Here is a 20,762-nt window from a genome sequence, read left to right as displayed (position 1 = left end):
GAGCAGGAAGACTGTCATCGACGGATACGTCAGAGGTAGGAGGCATATGACGAGGCGAGCAACGGCGTGAGTCGGCATATGGGCGAGGAGACGGGGAAAAGGTGCTCGAATACGGTGAAGGCCAGGAGGTGAGGCAGTGGCGAGCAACGTGGCCAATGTGGAGGCAACGGTAACAAATGGGCTTGTCGTCCGGAGTTCTCTACTCGACAGGGTTGCGGTATCTGGGCGCGGAATAGAGATCGCTGTGAGGCGTAGCTGTCGGCACCGGTCGGGAGTCAGATCGCCAGGGCTGTTTTGTGAGTGGTGGGGTCAAGTTTGCATGAATGGAACGGCGCAGGACTTGTAGCATCGAGCTCGCGGCGAACACAACACGTGACGTGCTCATTAATTAAGGACGGTAAAGTGGTATGGTCGATGCAAGACGAGGTCGCAGCCGTGTTAGGGATCAATGATCACTTACTGCGCGTGCATACACGAGGGTCAAAAAGGACGACGAAGAGAAGCGCTGACTTCCAACTGATTTTTATTTTTAGAAACAAACGTGTACATCGTGAGACACCAAGACAAAAGCGCCACCTACAAAGCGGCAACCCGACATGAGTATATGTTCAAAATTTATGACCTACGATCAACGAGAGCGCATGTGCGACCTCATAAAAACCAGTTCTTTGTCTGGTAATGCGATTGATGGCTTACTATCTTAGTCACCATCGTCAATCGCTGCTGTTTCAATGATAATTCTGGTACATTCCTTAGAATGCCTAGCTAAGATAGTGGTTCCTTCAAAAATCGGGACGCAGGCGGATTGTGCGCATGGAACACCTAGAAAGCCTTACCGCCCTTTGCGCACTTTATTGCTGCGTTCTTGTAACCTACCGTTAAGACATCTACCTGGCTCTCCTATATAATACCTACCGCATTTCAGAGGTATCTTGTATACTACAGCTTTCGAACAAACTGTATACTTTTTTTCTATGTATAATGCTGCAAGTACTGCGTTTCTTAGCAGCTGGATTGGTTCCGACACAAAGCTGGGCAAGTTTTTTTCGAGCAGAAAAAACAACGTCGATTCCTGCTCTTTGTCTTATTTTTTTAGGTTTGTGGGATATTCCATGAATCTTCAAGGGGAGTACTGTAGCGCGATTAAAAAACGGGACAAAAGAAGACACATAGGGACACACGCAGCACTAACTACTTCCAACAATGTTTATTATCGAAAACCAGGTCGTACTTATACACTCAGACAACAAAAGTCCCAGTTGAGTCAGTTGCAGAGGGAATACTTAGGCAAGTGCAGCAATCAGGGACTGCTTCACGAACGGAAATAAATAGTAACCGAAAGAAAGAAAGAGCAACAGTGATACCTTATTTCCACTGGTTGTCGCACAACCTAAAGAAAATTGCCCGCCAAGGTAACACTGATGTGGTTTTCTCAGCACCTAACAAACTAATCAGCCTGTGCAGGAAAACAAGACCAGAAAAGAAAGAAAGTGCCCCTAGCTGCCAAGTTAAACACAGGAAGAAGTTTAGTGAATGTAAGAGTTCAATTATATATCGTATATCATTATCGTGTGGGAAGTATTACGTCGGACAGTCGGGCAGATGCATTAATGATGATAGACTGCGCGAACACAAAAATAAAGCTGACAAACTTGTATCAGATGGGTTTCTCTCTCTTCAATGTAAGCAACATAAGTGCTCCCCTCTCTTCGAATCAACAATCATTACCGGTAGAAAAAAGTGCGAGCTGAATAGACGTATAATAGAAGCCGAGCAGATTGATGCCGTAGGGGATTCATGTATCAGCAAACCATCATTGGCTCTCTCTGAAAAAGAACTGAAATTTTTGCGCATGGCTTAACATATCACAAAATGTATCGCTCTGATTGTTAATCTGTTCACGTGGCTGTGACTCATGTTGTCTGAGTGTATAAGTACGACCTGGTTTTCGCTGATGAACATTATTGCAAGTTAGCGCTGTGTGTCCCTATGTGTCTTCTTTTGTCCCGTCTTTTAATCGCGCTACCGTACTCCCCTTGAAGATGCATTACCAACACGCCGACATCGCAACCCTCGTGAACTTGATTCCATGAATGTACGGGATAACAGCTGTTATGTTTCTTCTATGGCGAAGAATTACGACACGGCTGTGGACGGCACGATGGACGCGGACAAGAAGACGAAACAGCGTAGTCTTAGCCGGTCACACCAGGAACAGCGTCTAGCCCGAGCCCCACTTCAGTAGCATTGGCGATCCGGCTGCGGAGCTCTGCACGGCGCACTTCTTCCTTACAACTTCCCCCCTCGCTGAAGACGGAGCCGCATAGGAGGCCTAAGGCGTCGTGAGGACGAAGGGCTCGTGATACAGCTTGAGCCGATCTACGTGCACAGTTTCGCGGCCTCGGCGACGCAGGTCCGTAGGGGGCGTCAGAGGTTCGATAACGTAGTTCACCGGAGATGTTTGCTGTAGAACTAGGCAGGGCCCATGGTATCGGGACACAAAGTTGGAGGAGGCACATGGTGTCGAAGTAAGAGGCACCCACAACCAAACGAGAGCGTCCGGCGAAAACTGGTGGTGGGGGCCCGTCGTCATGAAGAAATTTCTGTAGGGCTTGTTCTTGCGTTGTAAGGGAGCGAGATAGTTGCCGACAATGTTCTGCATAGTGGGCGGCTTAGGAAACAAGTGTACCCTCTGATAAGTCGGGACGGTAAGGAAGAATAGTGTCAATGGGAAATGATGGTTTGCGGCCATATAGAAGAAAGAAGGGAGAAAAGCCCGTCGTTGACTGGGGTGCCGTATTGTAGGCGTACGTGACATAGGGAAAGATGAGGTCCCAGTAGGTATGGTTGGAGGCGACATACATCGAAAGCATGTCACCGAGAGTTCGGTTAAAGCGTTCTGTCAATCCGTTTGTTTGTGGGTGATATGCGGTGGTACAGCGATGAATAATGTGGCATTCAGCGAGAAGTACTTGAATGACATCGGCGAGAAAGACGCGGCCACGGTCGCTCAGGAGTTCGCGGGGAGCGCCGTGACGTAGAACGAAGCGTTCAAGGAGGAAGGAGCCAACGTCACGAGCCGTCGCGGCTGGCAGAGCGGCCGTTTCTGCATACCTCGTGAGATCGTCTACAGCTACAATGACCCAGCGATTGCCAGCAGCTGTGTATGGCAGAGGCCCGTAGACGTCTATCCCAACCCGGTAAAGGGGTCGCGAAGGGCACGGCAAAGGTTGCATTGGTCCAGAAGGGCGGCAAGGATCAGGCTTCCGGCGTTGACATTCTGTGCAAGAGCGAATGTACTTTTGCACAAATGTGTACATATCACGCCAATAAAACCTATGACGTAGTCTGGTGTAGGTCTTGAAGAGACCAGCGTGTGCGCACTGAGGGTCGGCGTGGAAAGCGGCGCATACATAAGTGCGGAGCTGCCGGGGTATTACAAGCAGCCATGTGCGACCGTCGAAAGTGTAGTTACGGCGATAGACAATTCCGTCGCGGATGCCGAAGTGCGAAGCTTGTCGGCGTGACGCTCGGGATGGTGGGCGTGTAGGTGAATTGGAGATGTAATCTATCAAAGATGAAATCCAGGAGTCCTCGCGCTGCTCCAAAGCCATGTCGACAGAAGTGAATGGAAGTGGGTCATCTAGGACGGACACAATGACAATGTCGGCATAGAGAAGCGAGCATGAAAGAGCATCGGCATCGGCGTGCTTCTTGCCTGAGCGGTAGACAACCCCGATGTTGTACTCTTGGAGCCTCAGTTCCCACCGGGATTGGCGGCCGCAGGGATCCTTGAGAGACGACAACCAGCAAAGTGCGTGGTGATCGGTAACGACATCGGAGGACCGGCCGTACAGGTATGGGCGAAATTTTGTGATGGCCCAGATGATCGCGAGACATTCTTTTTCCGTGACGGAATAGTTCGCTACAGCTTTCGTCAGAGGGCGGCTCGCGTAAGCAACAACATATTCTTGGCAGCCGGGCTTTCGCTGGGCGGGCACAGCGCCAAGACCAACACCGCTAGCATCAGTATGGATTTCCGTGGGAGCAGTTGGATCGAAATGGTGCCGTACCGGTGGTGTTGTGAGCAGGCGACGTAGAGTTGCGAAGGCATCATCGCAAATAGGGGACTACGCGGAAAGATTGGGGTCTCCCCGAAGAAGCTCTGTTAGAGGTGCCATAATCAAAGCGAAATTTCGAATAAAGCGGCGGAAGTACGAGCAGAGGCCAATGAAACTGCGCAAGTATTTTAGAGACGTTGGCCTCGGGAATTCTTCAACAGCACGAAGCTTAGTGGCATCAGGGAGAACGCCGACCTTCGACACGACATGTCCGAGAATTGTCAGGTTGCGTGCCCCAAAGTGACATTTTTTCAGATTTAGTTTGAGGCCAGCGTCATTGAGACAGCGTAAAACCTGCTCCAAGCTATGAAGGTGAGTAGAAAAATCTGGTGCGAACACTACTACATCAACCAAATAACACAAGCATGTGCTCCATTTGAGGCCTCAAAGAATAGCGTCCATCATCCGCTCAAAAGTTGCGGGCGCGTTGGAAAGTCCGAATGGCATCACACGAAATTCGTATAAGCCAACTGGTGTGATGAACGCAGTTTTAGGCTTCTCTTCTGCAGCCGTAGGCACCTGCCAATAACCAGAGCGTAGGTCGAGGGAGGAAAAGAACTCTGCACTTTGTAAGCTGTCGAGGGCGTCGTCGATCCGCGGCAATGGATAAGCATCCTTTAGGGTTATTTTGTTTAGGCGGCTGTAATCCACGCAAAAGCGGATCGAGCCATCCTTCTTTTTAACTAAAACAGTTGGCAATGCCCATGGGCGGTCGGACGGTTCAATGACACCACGCTTTAGCATGTCACCCACTTTCTCATCAATGACGCGTCGTTCTGTCGACGAGACGCGGTAGAGTCGCTGCCGTAGCGGTGAGTGAGAACCGGTGTCAATACGTCGACATACAGTCGTCGTTCCGCCCAGTGAAGAGCTATGACTGTCAAAAGCAGGGTGAACATTCCCGAGGAGAGGGAGAAGGTCATGGCGTTGCATTGGGCTTAAGCCGTTGTCGATGACGTGGCTGAAAACGTCTTCAGGCGATGCGGCAGGTGCGGGACTACAGTAGAGGGTGTTGACCTCTGACAATCCAACAGGACGTTCCGAGGTGGTAATGGTGTCGTAAGGCTCCACAGTGCCGAGAGATTTACCGCGAAGCAAGCACTCGTGAATGGGAAGTGGTTGTGTATAGGAAGGTGAGTAGCACGAGCTTGAAGGCTAAGCAGCGCAGTTGGGAGTGGTGACAGGTGGCGGTGAACGAAAGCAGTCGAAGGCGTGAAGAGTACGGTAGAGTCGGAGGCGATGGAACAGGATGCAGATGCCAGAACGGATGCGTGCGGAGGTATATGGATGTCGTCAGTGAGGGACAACTTGGTGCAGGAAAGCGAAACGTCATCAGATATGGCATTGCCAAGCGAAGAGAAGGCGACTTCTGCATGGGAGCAGTCAATAATAGCTTGGTGACGGGAGAGAAAGTCCCAACCTAAAATAATATTGTGGGAACAGTGGGGAAGAACGACGAACTCGACTGTGTAGACCACTCCTTGAATTTCAAGTATGGCGGTGCATGCAGCCACCGGCTGGACGTGCTGTGCTGTGGCTGTGCCGAGTAAAGGACCGAAGAAAGGCGTCGTGACTTTTTGTATTGAGCGGCATAGTTTTTTGGCAATTACAGATATGGCGGCACCTGTGTTAATGAGGGCAAGCACAGAGACACCATCAACAGCGACATCAATAACGTTGGGCGGCGAAAGAAGAGGGCTTGAGCGTTGTGACAATGACGCAGTTCTTGCCTCGGGAACTGCGCCACTTAGCTTTCCGTGTCAGCGGTTGAGGGACGTCGACGCATCGGGGAGTGCGAATGACGACGCGGGGAAGGAGAACGGTGGTCGGAAACTGGGCGAAGGCTTGGGCGGGGAAGGGGTAAATCGCGGTCTCGAGCGTAAGACAAAGGATGGTCGTACACGGCTGTGCGGGGGTCGTCACGTGTATGAAGTGGACGACGGCGGCACAGGCATTCAACGTGTCCGGGAATACCGCACGAATAGCAGATGGGCCGATTGTCCGGTGTGCGCCAGTGATTAATTACTCGATGGGCTAGAGGTCGTGGCGGCGTGGGGGTAAAAACAGGGCTAGGCATCGGAGGTGGAGCCCGGCGGTCGGGGTCTGGCGACGGTGGCGGCGTAAGTCAATGGGGCGGTGAGTTGCGGTGCCAGTTCCAGAGGAAGGACCTCAGACACTTGCTCTTCGATAACATGTTGTAGGGACGGACTAAGGGATGAACTTGAGTCCGGCGTGTTCGAGATGAGGGAGAACTGGCGACCTACTTCTTCCCGGATGAAAGCCTTGATCTGCGAGAGGAGGGTGGAATCTTGAATAGGGGAGGTCAAGCCCGACAACGATTCGTGATGGGGAACAGGACGGCGAGTGTGGATGCGTTGACGGCGGAGCTTGTCATAGCTTTGGAACAGTTCAATAACTTGTGCAACAGTAGAGGGGCTCTTTGAAATGAGCATCTGAAATGCGTCCTCGTCGATACCCTTCATTATATGCTTGATTTTATTGCCCTCAGTCATGGATGCATCGACGCCTTTACAGAGATCGATGACATCTTCGATGTAGCTGGTAAAGGTCTCACCAGGCTGCTGAGAGCGCGACTGCAGGCGCTGTTCAGCACGAAGCTTTTGAACAGCAGGGCGGCCGAAAACCTCGCTGACCTTTCTTTTGAACACTGTCCAGCTTGGGACTTCGCTTTCGTGGTTGCGAAACCACAAGTGGGCAATTCCGGTGAGGTAAAAAGGGACGGTGGTCAGTTTCGTGATGTCATCCTATTTGTTGTTCAGGCTGACGCGTTCGTATGATGAGAGCCAGTCATCAACGTCGTGGTCGTCAGTGCCGCTGAAGACGGGAGGGTCCCACTGACGGAGTGTGCCGGGGCATACGAATGACTGGGGAGCAGGTGGTGGTAAGCTCGTGGCGCTTGCGGTGGTCGTGATGGCAGGGAGAGTCCGGCTGCGCAATTCCAGGATGACAGGAGACCCAGCAAACCTCCACCAATTATGACAAAGAACTACGACACGGCTGTGGACGGCACGATGGACGCGGACAAGAAGACGCAAAAGCGTAGGCATAGCCAGTCACACCAGGAACAGCGTCTAGCCCGAGCCCCACTTCAGTAGCATTGGCGATCCGGCTGCGGAGCTCTGCACGGCGCACTTCTTCCTTACATTTCGTTCATGTACCTGAGGCTCAAAGCTGTGAGGATCGGTGCTAAACCTGTTACGCAGATTCTCCGAGACTAAGACAAGAAGAATGCTCGGGTACCCTGTAGCCCTCAACCGAGCGATCTGCGAACTGAAACTAGGTTCTATCAAATGATAACATGATTACGTCGGTGCATTACGCAAGCAAGCCTGAACGAGACCTCTCTGGGTAAACACCTCATGCGGTAGGTCTTATATAGGATGGACAGGTAGATGTCTTAACGTTAGGCTAAAAGAACACAGCAATAAAGTGGGCAAAGGGCGGGAAGGCTTTCTAGGTGTTCATTGCGCACATTGCGGCTCCGTCCCGATTTTTGAAGAACCCGCTATCTTAGCTAGGCATCCTAACGAATGTACCAGAATTATCATTGAAGCAGCAGCGATTGCCGCTGGTGACTCAATTATTGAGCCATCAATTGCATTAACAGAGAAAGAACTGGTTTTTCTGAGGTCGCACATGCGCTCCCGTTCATTTAGGGCATAAATTTTGAATGCATACTCATGTCGGGTTGCCGCTTTGTAGGCGGCGCTTTTGTCTTGATGCCTCAGGGTGTATACGTTTGTTTCTAAAACTAAAAATCGGTTGGAAGTCTTCGTCGTCCTTTTTGTGCCTCGTCTATGTATGCGCTGTAAGTGACGATTGATACCATGGAACACCAACTAGCCCGTACCCAAAACTTGCTTCGTGTTAGGGAGCCGGGAGAACTGTGGAATGACGCGGCGGCATTCCTTTACAATGACGTCAATGGTGGACACATTGTTGTAGACCAACAAGTTGAACACGTCGTCCATGATCCGTTTGAGTACGTTGCCGACTTTGTCAACTTCGGCCATTTTCTCGTCGTGCTTCCGACAAAGATCCAGCACGTCTTGTATGTATGAGACATACGATTCAGTGGGATACTGAACTCGGATAGCAAGCTCTTTTCTGGCAGCCAGCTGCCGACTCGTGGGATTTCCAAAGAAGTCCCTGAGCTTCACCTTGAAAAAAATACCCAGCAAGAGATCTCGTCCTCGTTTTTCTGGAACCAGACACGAGGAGTCCCGCGCATGTAAAAGAGGACATTCGCTAGCATAATGCCAGGGTCCCAGTGGTTGTTTCGGCTAGCACACTCATACAGGCTGAGCCAGTCATCAACGTCGGCATTATCTTGGCCGGAGAAAATGTCAGGATCGCGGCGATTGGTAACTGTAACATACGTCGTTGCGTTGTTGTCGGGGTCGCAGGAGTAGAAGCAGACTAAGTGTCCTCACCGGGAGCCAAGGTGCAAAGCAGGATGGTGCGGCCGCTGCGGAGCTCCGTAGCCAGGACTGGGAACGGCACCCTCGACCAAAAAGTTAAGAGAACGAAGCATTAATAACTGGTGAATATTTACATAGTATATTTACAAAGGATAACTGCAGCTGCTGGCCAGTTCAGCCGACAGCAAAAGAGCCAGAGAGCACTTGTCTTCATCGTCGAGGCAACTGCGTGCATCGCTCACAAAAAAACATACAATATTCATCCATCAATAACACGAGATTTGAATCTAACAAGCATTTAACTTGCCCAAAGTGTGCACTGATCATGGTAAATTTACGTTGCCTTTTTCTTGCATTTCGTTGTTGAGCTCCTTTCCTTTACTTATAAAAGAGTGTAACGGTACAAATTTAGAAATGATCCTAATATGTTTCCGATTAGGTTGCTTTAATTTCTGTGCGCCTTTCTATTGTTCTTGGTGATGTCTAGTATTGCTTTTGATACCTTCTTCTAGGTCAGCACCCTTGCTTGTTTACACGTATATTGCTGATAGTTATTTCTATTTTGGTAAATTGATACTAATTGCATTGACGTGTCTTTCTATTTACGTCTGATATACATCTCTTCATACTCGCACACTTGTCTTTCCTTTACTTGTTGTCTTTTCAATTCTTCTATATTTATGCTCAACGTGCCCTAATCTTTCTTTTAATTTTTCACCTGGGTTAATGTCACGATATTGCTTTATTTTGCTGCCATATAGTAATTCCCCTCACAAACAAACCTTGAACGGAGATCCCAATAGATTCTTTGACTATGGAATATCTATGAAAACATGTAGCAACATTGAAGCAACAGAATCTGAAACTTTCAATTGTATAATATTGTGGTTTTATTTTTTAGTATTTATTATTAAATTAAAGATGAACGCATTCCAGCGTATTCGATGTATGGCTCTAGCAGTGACATGGAGGGACACTCCAGGTGTATTTGCTCCCTCATGGTCGCCGTTGTGTTCCGTACGGGCGGCAACACCGTCGCCGCGCGTCGTTTGCTCTATGTGCGAGGAGAAGCTGACGATCGCGAATCAACCAATCCAGCTGTTCAACACTAAGCTTACTCAGGGCTCGAGTGTGCATGACGAGGCCCGGCCCGGTGACGCTGGAGGAAGTTCGTTGATGATGATCATTATTGGGGCCTTGCCCTTTCTAGACGGCAGTCGGACGGAAAATCCGCTGTGTACATGCCTTGAAATGTTTCTTTACCTGCTGTGGTAGCTTAGTGGTTAAGCGGTTGCGCGGCTAAACTCTAGGACGCGGGTTCCATTCCCGGCAGCCGCATTACGATGGGAGGAAGTGCAGGAACACGCGGTGTACTTCGATTTATGTCCGCTATTTATGTGCAGGTGGTCGAAATAACCCGCTCCCCACTGATGCGTGCCTGGTAATAATATCATGGTTTTGGCATGCAATACTCCAGAATTTAACTAAGGTGAGTGTTTGGGCATGTTGATAGGAGATGGATGCAGCTTTTTGCGCACAAGACGAGGAAGAAGAGGCTGAGACACAAGAGCGCAGATTTACATTGTTTTATTTTGAAACAAGTGACCGCCTATATAGCAGAATATGTGACAATCGCTCTTATTTTGAGCGATTTATTTTGAGCTGAACTGGACAGAGGTCTCAGTAGCCGCCTTCAGAAATTTAGCATCGTAAATAACTTTAGGTACCTGGATGATTTTTAAATTTTTTCTTGACTGCTTGTCATGTTGACTGCAAGACGCTAACTACAAGTGCACAATCCTTTATCTGTCAGGGCTTGTCAACTTCTGTTTAAACTCATGAGTTACCATCTAACGAAAGCCTACGCTTTCTCCACATCGGGATTTATTCCCTGACAAACGTATATACTGGAAATGCGAACCTCGTGCCAACAAGGCACTGCTCTCGCATGCGTCAGCGCACTCAAAGCTGGTAAAAAGAGGCATCGCGAAGGCATTATGCATGTCCAATTCTTTATGCAAGTCTTGCCCATAGTCATGGGCGACAACCTCTCTGAACAAGCACTTCATCTCACGAAGGCGGGTTACTCAATACATGTCGTCGTTAGTGTTGATGAAGCCCTATTGAAGCGCATGTCACCATAAATGACTTCCTGGCCACGGCGGCCGTATTTCGATGGGGGCGAAATGCGAAAACAACCGTGCACTGAGATTTAGGTGCACGTTAAAGAATCCGAGGTGGTCAAAATTTCCGGAGTCTTCCACTACGGCGTGCCTCATAATCGGAAAGTGGTTTTGGCACGTAAAGCCCCATAATATAATTTTTACGCATAAATAACTGATTCCTCTCAGTCTTCCACGCTGTATAAAAAATGTCGCGGTTAGTACGTATACCCACAGCATATCGCATCGACTGAAAAGGGTTGGCCAGCGGGCCAGTGCAAAGGTTTCTTTTTCCCACTCCCGATAAACTGCAATTTTTGTGCAGATTAACTAGTGCGTGTGCCCCCAAAGAGTCCGCTTACAAAAAAAAAAAAGACATCAGGCAAAGTTTGTTGAATGTACAGAAGGAACAGTTTATAATCTGCCTTTGAACTGCGGATGCAACTATGTTGGTCAGAACGGACGATGCCCTAATGACAGGCGACGGGAGGATCGCTACAATGTGATAGAAATGAGAGGGAGTTTTTCGGATGCCCGCTGTGGAAATTGTATGCGTAATCTGGTAGACGCCACAAATACGGTGATGTCAGCAGAAACCTTAATTAGTTAGCCCGGGAAAGCATCGACGCGTAATCTACAGGTGTGGTGACACCTGTGCGTCAAAAGCATCCATCGCCTTTTCCAGCGAGGAGCTATCCTTCTTGCGCAGAGATTGGTATTTTCTGCGTGCGGCACACGCGTGACATGTCACAGATTCTGCTCTATATGCGGTGATGTGCTTCAAAATAAAACAATGTTGTAAGTCTGCGGTCGTGTGTCTCAGCTTGTTCTTCTTCCTCCTCTGGTGCGCAAAAAGCGGCATTCATGTCCCGAATACAAATGAACGTTTGCTTATGCAATACATGAAATGTCATTAAAATAAAACATCAAAAAAGCTTGTTAAAACTTAGTGTACAATCCACATGAAAAAGCGGCTAGAAGCAAAACCAGGACATTCTATTTAATCCTCTTGTCTGCACTTCACGATGGAAGCAATATTGATTACAAGGAGGCTTTTCATTTATCATTTGTTGCAGAAGACCAGAAAAAGGACCATCCCTTCTCCTACCAGAAAATGACGGTAAGCGAAACTTGTCTTTCGTGCACCTGATCATCGTCCCGGTTAAATTACGCAAAACTAACAGTGGCGGATTGCTTCGGCCTCCTGCTCCCTCAGCGCACAATCTTCTCGTTGCTGTCGGATTGCCTGGGCTCGGGCAGTTCTAACGGCTGGATCAAAGTACCAACGGCGGGCCTTTCAACGGACGAGTTCTTACCGACGCTCGTCGAAGACTGCTTGTTCCTCGGCTGAGCGCACAACGCGTCGCAGTCCCATCCGCTTTCCGAGACTAAACAGAGTAGAAACCAATCCGGCGCAACGCGCCCGAAACCATTCCTCCCCTTTCTCTCCCCGGCGCACGTGAAACGGCTATGACTGGTTGCGAGCGCATGCCTATGCAGCTGGAATCACTGCTAATGACTCAGGCTGCGGCGCCGTTGTAGCTGTGAACTCAACATATCGCCCTTTCCAGGAGCTGCTCTGCTCTGGGAGCTGCTGGGTTCTTTTTGCTTGACTACGCCAACGCCACCGAAACTTGTGAGCGAATTCAAGCTTCGTTTCAAAAGCGTAAATTGCATTTGGCGAATAGCAAGAAAAATCTGTTGAAATGTAAGGAGTTCATATTCTGACTTCGACACGAAACCTAAGGACGACGTGCAATACAAATAATATAATCAACCCATCACACACTATACACCTGGCTATCCGAGATAATGGATTCCTCCGTTTTTTAGGACATGAACAGAACACACAAAAGCGCTGCACCGATGCGAGGGATGAAGGGAGGAAGTGAGGAAGGATGGGGAGGAGCGGACGGTGTTGTGCTCCGACTGCCAGTGCAGAATTCGCGACCGGGTGCAAGGCCAGATGACGATCGCGCCTTAGTCTTGCGGGCCATATACGGAGGAATGTGGTGAGACAACGCGGGAGGCAGGCGGGCGGCTTCGACAGCGCCAGCAAGCGTGTACTTTGCACGGCCGTGCGCGGTCGCACGCTTCCTATCTTCAAAGGTATCTGCAGACGGCCCATAGTTCTGTGCGCGCTGTGTACTCGTCTCGCGTGGAAGCGGTAAACCGCAAGCAGTTCACTTTGTTCGCTGCCGCGCATGCCGACATAGGCATTTTGAGAGCATGTCTACGCTCCTCCAGTGTCAAGTATTCCAGTTTGTTGGTGCACGCTGACACCATACTTGCTAGTTCGCTTACTCGAACGTAGCAAGCAAATGTTTCCTAGTTTATACGGCCAACGAAAATACTATCCTTACTTGGTGTAGGTGTCTACTAATTTACTATCACAATCGATGCTCAGCCTTGCGGGCGGAACTTCAAATTTTTATGGTTTATTTACCAGATCAAGCACGTGTAACGTGCGCGACGTGTGTCTGGTAAAGATCGAGGCAACTACACGATGGCAGGAACAAGAAGCAGCGAAGGGTTTATTGGCACGCTCTTAAATAGTCAAACGCACGCGTAATATCAGTGCTGTCCTGATTAGGTAGCGAAGACAGCGCATGCCCGATACATCCTCTGATGGGTAACGAAGAAGCACAACAGTTCAGGTTACTCGATTAAAGGCCGCGTCGTACCGAAGCCGCTGCGGTGGGCTACTGATGCGACCCTACATTCTGGGGACTAGCGTCGGCCTAGGAGGAGATAGCACGTGGTGCGCTGTAGTTGGTGCCGGGCCATCGGCAGACGACGCTTGAGGATGCGGTTGTGTAGGCTGGCACGGTGTAACATCAACGGAGCTACTTCCACTAGAGTCAGTGCCAAGCTGTAAGACGAACCGCAGTCATCATCATCACTCTCGTCTGCTGTCCACTGTTCCCGAGTCTAACGGAGATGCCGTCTGTTACGTCTAAACACCCGACTACCATCGGTTTCCACGTTGTAGGACCTCGGAAACGTTCTACCCATCACAATACCTTTCGGGGACCATGTTGTGTCCCTGAGCCTTACGATCGACCCTTTGTCCAAGGGTGATAAATGCTTTCCGCCATTGTTCTGACGATGTTTTTTGAGTGGCGTAGGCTTCACGTCGCCAAAATCGGGTGCATTCGACCTGAGACGCCTGCCTTGAAGTTATCCAGGTGATGGGCCGTCTACAAGCGGTGTAGAGCGGTAGGCCAACAAGCCTAGCCAAAAGTCTTCGCGTGAGTCTTCACTTTTTTTCAAGAGGTATTTCACGATCTGTACCTGCTTCTCTGCCAGACAGTTGGACTGTGGGAAGCGCGGACTGGATTTGACATGAGCGAAGTCATATTTTCTTGCGAATTCTTCAAATTCATAACTTAAAAACTGCGGGCCGTTGTCGGTGCACACCTCCAGAGGTACGCCATCCCTGGCAAAAATGGCGCTACGTGCGGAAATTGTTGCTCTTGCAGTGGTGTCCTGAAGCTTCTGGACTGCGGGGAAGTTTGAAAGTGCGTCAAACGCTACGACGTACGAAGTTCCCCCAAAAGAAAAAAAAATGTCTACACCAACTCGAGCCCATGCGCATAATGGGATTGGGCGCATGAGTAACGGCTCTTTTGGTTGCTTGTATGAAAACTTCCGACATGTACAGCAACTCTGAATCAGCAGGGATAAGTCGCTGCTGAGCCCAGGCCAAAAAACCAAACGTCGGGCTCTTTCTTTGCATTTCTGCAATCCTAGGTGCCCAGTATGAATTCGTCCTAGCATTTCACGTCGCCTTCCTTTAGGTATGACCACTTTTGTTCCGTTCAGCAATATAGCGTCCACGACGGAAAGCTATAACGAACACGGCTTCAGTTCACCCTGTAGGCTCTCACCGCTTAGCAAACTGGAGATGACAGTGCTCAAGTAATCGTCACGTGCAGTTCCTTGCACCAGCTTCTGTTGCGTAGCGCCCGTGACCGAATAGGCCAGGACTTGCACTCCGTGCACTTCCACGTCGTCAGCGGCGCCAGCGATGTCTTCGTTACTAGCCGGAACCGATCTTCACAGCATGTCGGCCAAGACGAGGTGTTTTACTGGTACGTACTGCAAAACGAAATAATATTACAGAAGTCTTAAAAAAAAGCTCTGAAGGCGGGGAGGCATGTCGCAGATCCCTTTCGCAGCAATAGATAGCAACGGTTTCTGGTCAGTTTCAATAAAAACTTTGTGCCCGTACACGAAGTGGTGAAACATCTCACAGCCGAGTGAAATGCTGAGAGTCTCCTTTTCAATCTGCGCGTAACGCTGCCCAGCTTGTGTCAGCGCACGGGATGCATATGCCACTGGGTGCCACTTATCACCATCGTGAAACTGCAAGAGCGCTGCCCCATGTCATCTTTTGACGCATCGTATGGTATTTTGGACTGCCTTTGGGGATCAAAGATGGCGAGTATGGGTGTCATGGTTAGAATTTGAGTGACACCTTTCCACTCTTTTTTGTGGTTTTCAGTCCACTGAAATACTGCGTGTGCTTTCATAAGCACTCAGTGAAGCTCAGTCCGCTTAGAAGGCCGTGCCACGTACTTTGCAAAGTAATTGATTACACTGAGCATGCGCTGAACATCACATTTGGTTTTGGGTCCCGGCGTTTCAAGCAAGCGTTTGATAAGTTTTGGGTCTGGCGAGATGCCGCCACGTCCAATGATATTGCCCAGGAACTGTATTTCCGTAACACCAAACCGCTATTTTTTTGCGTTGAACGCTAAGCCGGCTTTTTCGGCCGCTTTCAAGACCGCAACCAGTCTCTGGTCATGCTGCTGTTTGTTTGCTCCCTGTACCAAAATATCGTCAATGTACACATGTACACCGGGAAGGCCTTCACATACTTGAGTCATCGTCCTTTAAAAGATTTCAGGCGCTGAGGCGATGCCGAAGGGCAATCGGAGGTAACGGTACCATTCAAAAGGAGTAGCAAAAGTGCATATTTTTGACGTCTGCTCGTCAAGTGCGATCTGGTGGAAGCCGCAGCTTGCGCCCAAGCAACTAAATAGAGCTGCGCCGGCTAATTTTCCGTCCATATCCTCGCGCCTTGGGAGCTGGAAGTGTTCTCTTTTTATGTTCTCAATAATTTCCCGGGGGTCCATGCAAATTCCAATTCTGCCGTCCTTTTTCTTGACGGTAACCAAAGTCCGTGGAGTCCGTGGAGTCCAGTCCGTGGAGTCGTTCTCTTTTACAATGATGGCCTCGCGCTCCAGTCGTGGCAGCTCTTCCTGAAGAGGGCCCCGCAGGGACAGGGGAATACGCCGCGCTTGTTCAACGACAGGAACCGCTGTTGGTTGCAGGACCATGCTGTATGGTTGCTTCAAGCAGCCTAATCCCTGGAAGAGGTGCTGGAAATTCGTCACTGCTTCGTTGTCTGTTGAGGCGCTTACATTGGCCACTGTGCGTTGAAAAATGCCCAAGGCTTCTCTGGCTTCATGTCCTAGTAAGGCTTGACTGCCGTGTTTTAAGACAAAGAACTGGACCGTGGCTGAAGTATTTCCTACTATCACCTGCTGCGACGTTGCTCCGAAGTGTGTTATGACGCCTCCGTTGTAGGCGCGTAGTACCGAGGTAGCAGCAATCAACGGTCCCGCAGCACGCATTTTCCGGTATGCCGAAAACGGCAGTAAGCTGGCCTGTGACCCGGCGTCTACCTTGAAAAAGACTTTCTTGCCCTTGACCTCAGCTTCCACTATTCAGTCTTTGGCATCTCTGTTCCCAACACCAACTTCTAGGATGTCGAAGTTATCGTCAAAGTCGTCTTTGCCGACTTCGGCAATTTTGGACGTTTCTCGACAACACACCGCAAAATGATTGGGCAAGTGGCATACGTTGCATTTCTTTCCGTATGCAGGACACTGCCTTCGTCTGTGCCGCCGGTCACACTTTGTGCAGTGGTACTGCTTGTTGCCATCTTGGGTGTTGCTGCTTTTCGGTGCAGTTGCGGGCCCCGCAATAGCGTCAATATGGCTGTCCGTAGCTCTCCGGACCTGGTTTCGTTGCGCCACAGATTCGGCGACCTTGCAAAATGCTTCCGCCTTCACTAGAGTCAACTGTTGTTCGCGAGGCATTTTTTCGCGCTACATTTAGTTATTCGTGCCGAATACTATTTGATCCCAGATCATTGAATCACGCTGTTCTCCGAAATCGCACTGCCCAGCTTGCATTTTTAGGTCGCGAATAAATTCTACGAACGGTTCCCCAACTGCCTGCTTCCTCGAGCGAAACAGATATCGCTCATGCACTTCGTTGCTTACCTCAGAGCAGTAAGACTCGAACTTTTCAACGACGGTTGCGTATTCTTCCATGGATTCTTGTGCTCCAAACTTGAACGTGTTGAACACGTCAAGTGCTTCGTCACTAGCCACACTCAAAAGGAGTGCCGCTTTGGCAGCTTCCGTGTGGGGTTGCTCCTTCGTCGTGGTTGCCATTATGAACAAGTCAAACTTCTGTTTGAAGCGCTTCCATTGCTCAGAGAGATTGCCGGTAAGTTGCAAGGGTGGCGGTGCCTTCAGTAGTTCCATCGTTGAGGGCTCCGCCGGATCCACGCTTCGACCCGAAGTGCCCACTTCTGACACCATGTAAAGTGCGCGACGTGTGTCTGGTAAAGATCGAGGCAACTACACGATGGCAGGAACAAGAAGCAGCGAAGGATTTATTGGGACGCTCCTAAATACTCAAACGCACGAGTGATATCAGTGCTGTCCTGATAAGGTAGCGCAGACAGCGCATGCCCGATACACGTACGGTTGCAAACAAGATCTATCTGCAGTATAATGAAGCCCTGGGGCTTTACGTGCGACAAACACGATTTGATTATGAAGCATGCCGTAGTGGGAGAATCCTGTTTATTTTTAAGACCACGGGATATTTAGCGGGCTCCTAATGCATGGAACACGGGCCTTATTGCATTTCCTTCCCGTCGAAATGCGGCGTGTGGCCGGGATTTGATCCCAGGACCTCGTGCTTAGTCATCTGCACCAGCGTTACATCGTCGTTAGGACGGTATATAATTGTATAATAAGAAGAAATTTAGAAAGAAATTAGGGATCTTTCGGGCACGCAATGCAAGCATAAAATAATCTTCATACATGAACTAGTTGAAGTTTCTTTAGAAAGGTGATGTATGGATTGCGATATAATTTATTGGACAGCTATGCGAAGTAATGATAGTTGCTTTACCGACCGTATGAACTTGTAAACATTCGCTTACTAGTTCAATTACAAACAGGGCGTAACGTCGCGCAGAGGCAATCATGCACACATCTTACTCGACTACCGCTGACCCTAGCTCTCAGAATGTTGCGTAAGGTATTGCGGCAGCAGCAGCGAGTGAATTGACCTTCCTGCTGCCTTTCGCATTAACTCGAACTTTGTGGGAGGAGCGCAGCGCACACGAAGCTATCAGCCCTCTGCGCACCTAGACTCTCCCTATCGCAGATAGCTTTCACGATAGGGTCCGCGCGGCCGCGTTCAGCCGCGCTACACATTGCGCTGGCCGGAGTGGAACGTCCCTCCTCCCCCTGTGATTTGCGTGCCAAGAAAGACTGTGCCCTTCCTCTCCGCCTTCGTCCCATATGCGCGCGGCATCGAGCCACGGTACTCCGGTCACCCTCGCAAACTTTCACTCGCACACCTAGCACAGGGCTCGTGGTCACAATGCTAGCGCACTTGGACTTTATAGGGAACATCAAAGCAACACAAACGCATGTGGCGTAGCGCACTTGGACTTTATAGGGAACATCAAAGCGACACCGACGCATGTGGCGTAGATGCACATGGAGTGACCTTACAATTGCTATCGAAAAAGAAAAAGGAATTACAGATCGTAGCTCTGAAGTGACAAACATGTCAACTACAAAAATGTTAGAAATACTATTAAGCAATAGCCTCAAATAAGGCGCATTTGTTCATTCTGTAAGCAAGAAGCATGAAGGCTGTACAAGTGAAAGAAATAGTAAGAGTAATACTCATTGGTAGTGACAGAAAATATTCCAATGATATAGCACAGCACATCAAATACTCAAAGAAATAAAACTCTAGGATGAACGTTTTAGAAATAATATAGAGGTGGCGTAACATAGATGTTTTTAATAAACGGCACATACGTTGAAATGTCATTTTGTTGGCATAATTGGGCTGATGCGCACTTCTATAGTATATTGCCGTGTTTACGGTAATTATTCAGTAGCTAGAAGGAAATAACTACAGTCAACAACTTCTGAAAGCATAATGTTGAGGTACGGGACCAGTAGAATAAACTATATTCATATAACGCTCAGTCAAACCACAGGCTTACATTGTGTTTTTTTTGTCGCTTGATTTTATTACACTTAGTAAGACAAAGATGAGTTTTCTATGCAATGGCTTGACCTAGCCATACCCGTAAGCCGAAACCATGGCTAGGCCTGCGATCATCATTTATTGTACTACAAACCAGTAGTATGCCTGTAAATGTTGATTTCAATAAAAATATCTCATATTTCCTTAAACCGATGGTAATTCGTTTCACTGTTTGATTCAAATACGTAACTTGGTCTATGTGCTCAATTCACATATATGTCTTTATATCTAACAATTAGGTCATGCAAAATATCGCACCTAAGCATCTTTAAGTTATCAATGCCCCACGTGATGCTTGCCCTCCTTTGTATACCTTGCTGCGTTCTGTTCCACGCCTGATGGTTTACGTTTCCTAATGTCGGGTGCGTCGAAGCCTGCAACTCCGAAAACTTCCTGAACGCAAAGGAGCCATGCAAGCCGCCTCACCAGCCTTCTCTGTGGCCTGCGGCGAAAGACTTGAATGTGGACTCGTTGGGCTGTGCGTTGACGGGTAACCAGTCGCGGTGATCATGCCTCAATTCCGGCCTGCCTTGTTCTGGAGGAGGTAGTCACAATTACCGAAACGTCCACTTCACTGGTTTCAGCCGCAATGGACAGCGCAAAGCACGTTCCAAGATGCTTTGCCGGTTCTTATTCTTTCTCGCTATTTACCGACACGAAGAAGCAACACGAGATGACGATGATCATGGCCTCATACTATGGCTCGTACCCACACAGGGGGATTGGCCAGGAATTACGTGCGTGAACTTTTACTTAATGTTTTCAAGTGTTAACTATTCTAATAAAAATTAGAAAACAAATGAATCAGAACATTGAAAACGTACTTGTTTACTTGATCATATGCAGCTTTTCTGGATGGATGGATGGATGGATGGATGGATGGATGGATGGATGGATGGATGGATGGATGGATGGATGGATGGATGGATGGATGGATGGATGGATGGATGGATGGATGGATGGATGGATGGATGGATGGATGGATGTTATGAGCGTCCCCTTTAGAAGAGGGCGGTGGGTTGCGCCAGCACGCTCTTGCTATTATACTGCCTAATGACAATAAAACAACAATAAAAAACATTATGAACTCCCACAACCAAATTTTGTGATCCCCTTTTGCAAACTGTACTTTTGTACGTCTCCGGTTTTTGTCGTTACCCTAATTTTCTTTTACCGATCCTCCAATCGCTTCTTACTAAACCCTCTCGCGGACATGTTTACTTTTCCATTGCTCTAGCTGAACTCAAGGGCTTCAAATAGCCCAGTGGTGCCTAAATAGACGGCTGAGCAGACATCTTCGCATTCTAATAAAACATGCTCCATCGTTTCCCTTGCTTTACCGAAGCAAGCACATGCTTCTTCATCCTTCTTCTATCTCGTTTATAGGTGCGTGTTCCAAAGCATCCCGATGTCGCTTCGAAAAGTAATGAGCTTCCCTTTGAGCTATCATAAATTGTTTTTTTTTCCTGATTTCGTGTTTTTCCTCTTAGGTAGTTACTCATAGCAGGTTTCTTTTCCATTGCCGCCACCCAAGAGATTATTTCAGCCTCTCTGACTTTCCGCTTGACGTTTAGTTGCTGTATTGCACACCCTACAGGCTGCATACTTCCTGGTAAGCTTCCTAATTCTTTTCTTCCACTGTGAATTAATGTTTT

General features: G+C 48.8%; 1 protein-coding gene across 9 annotated transcripts in view; it reads right to left on the bottom strand.

The window, feature by feature from the left end:
* The window catches only part of LOC139048619 (microtubule-associated serine/threonine-protein kinase 2-like), a 705,675-nt gene extending 685,916 nt beyond the window's left edge, over positions 1 to 19,759 (bottom strand). For 8 of the 9 annotated variants that reach the window (XM_070523057.1, XM_070523062.1, XM_070523063.1 and 5 more), the window contains exon 1: positions 19,534 to 19,759. In XM_070523057.1, the coding sequence (XP_070379158.1) occupies positions 19,534 to 19,618 (85 nt within the window). In that variant the 5' untranslated portion in view covers positions 19,619 to 19,759. The remainder of the gene's footprint in view (positions 1 to 19,533) is intronic. The other variant, XM_070523064.1, reaches the window with a different exon arrangement.
* Between the last annotated feature and the right edge of the window lie 1,003 nt (positions 19,760 to 20,762).

Source organism: Dermacentor albipictus, chromosome 8 (assembly GCF_038994185.2).
Source record: "Dermacentor albipictus isolate Rhodes 1998 colony chromosome 8, USDA_Dalb.pri_finalv2, whole genome shotgun sequence".
Taxonomy (NCBI): domain Eukaryota; kingdom Metazoa; phylum Arthropoda; class Arachnida; order Ixodida; family Ixodidae; genus Dermacentor; species Dermacentor albipictus.
This window is presented reverse-complemented; position numbering and strand designations above follow the sequence as displayed.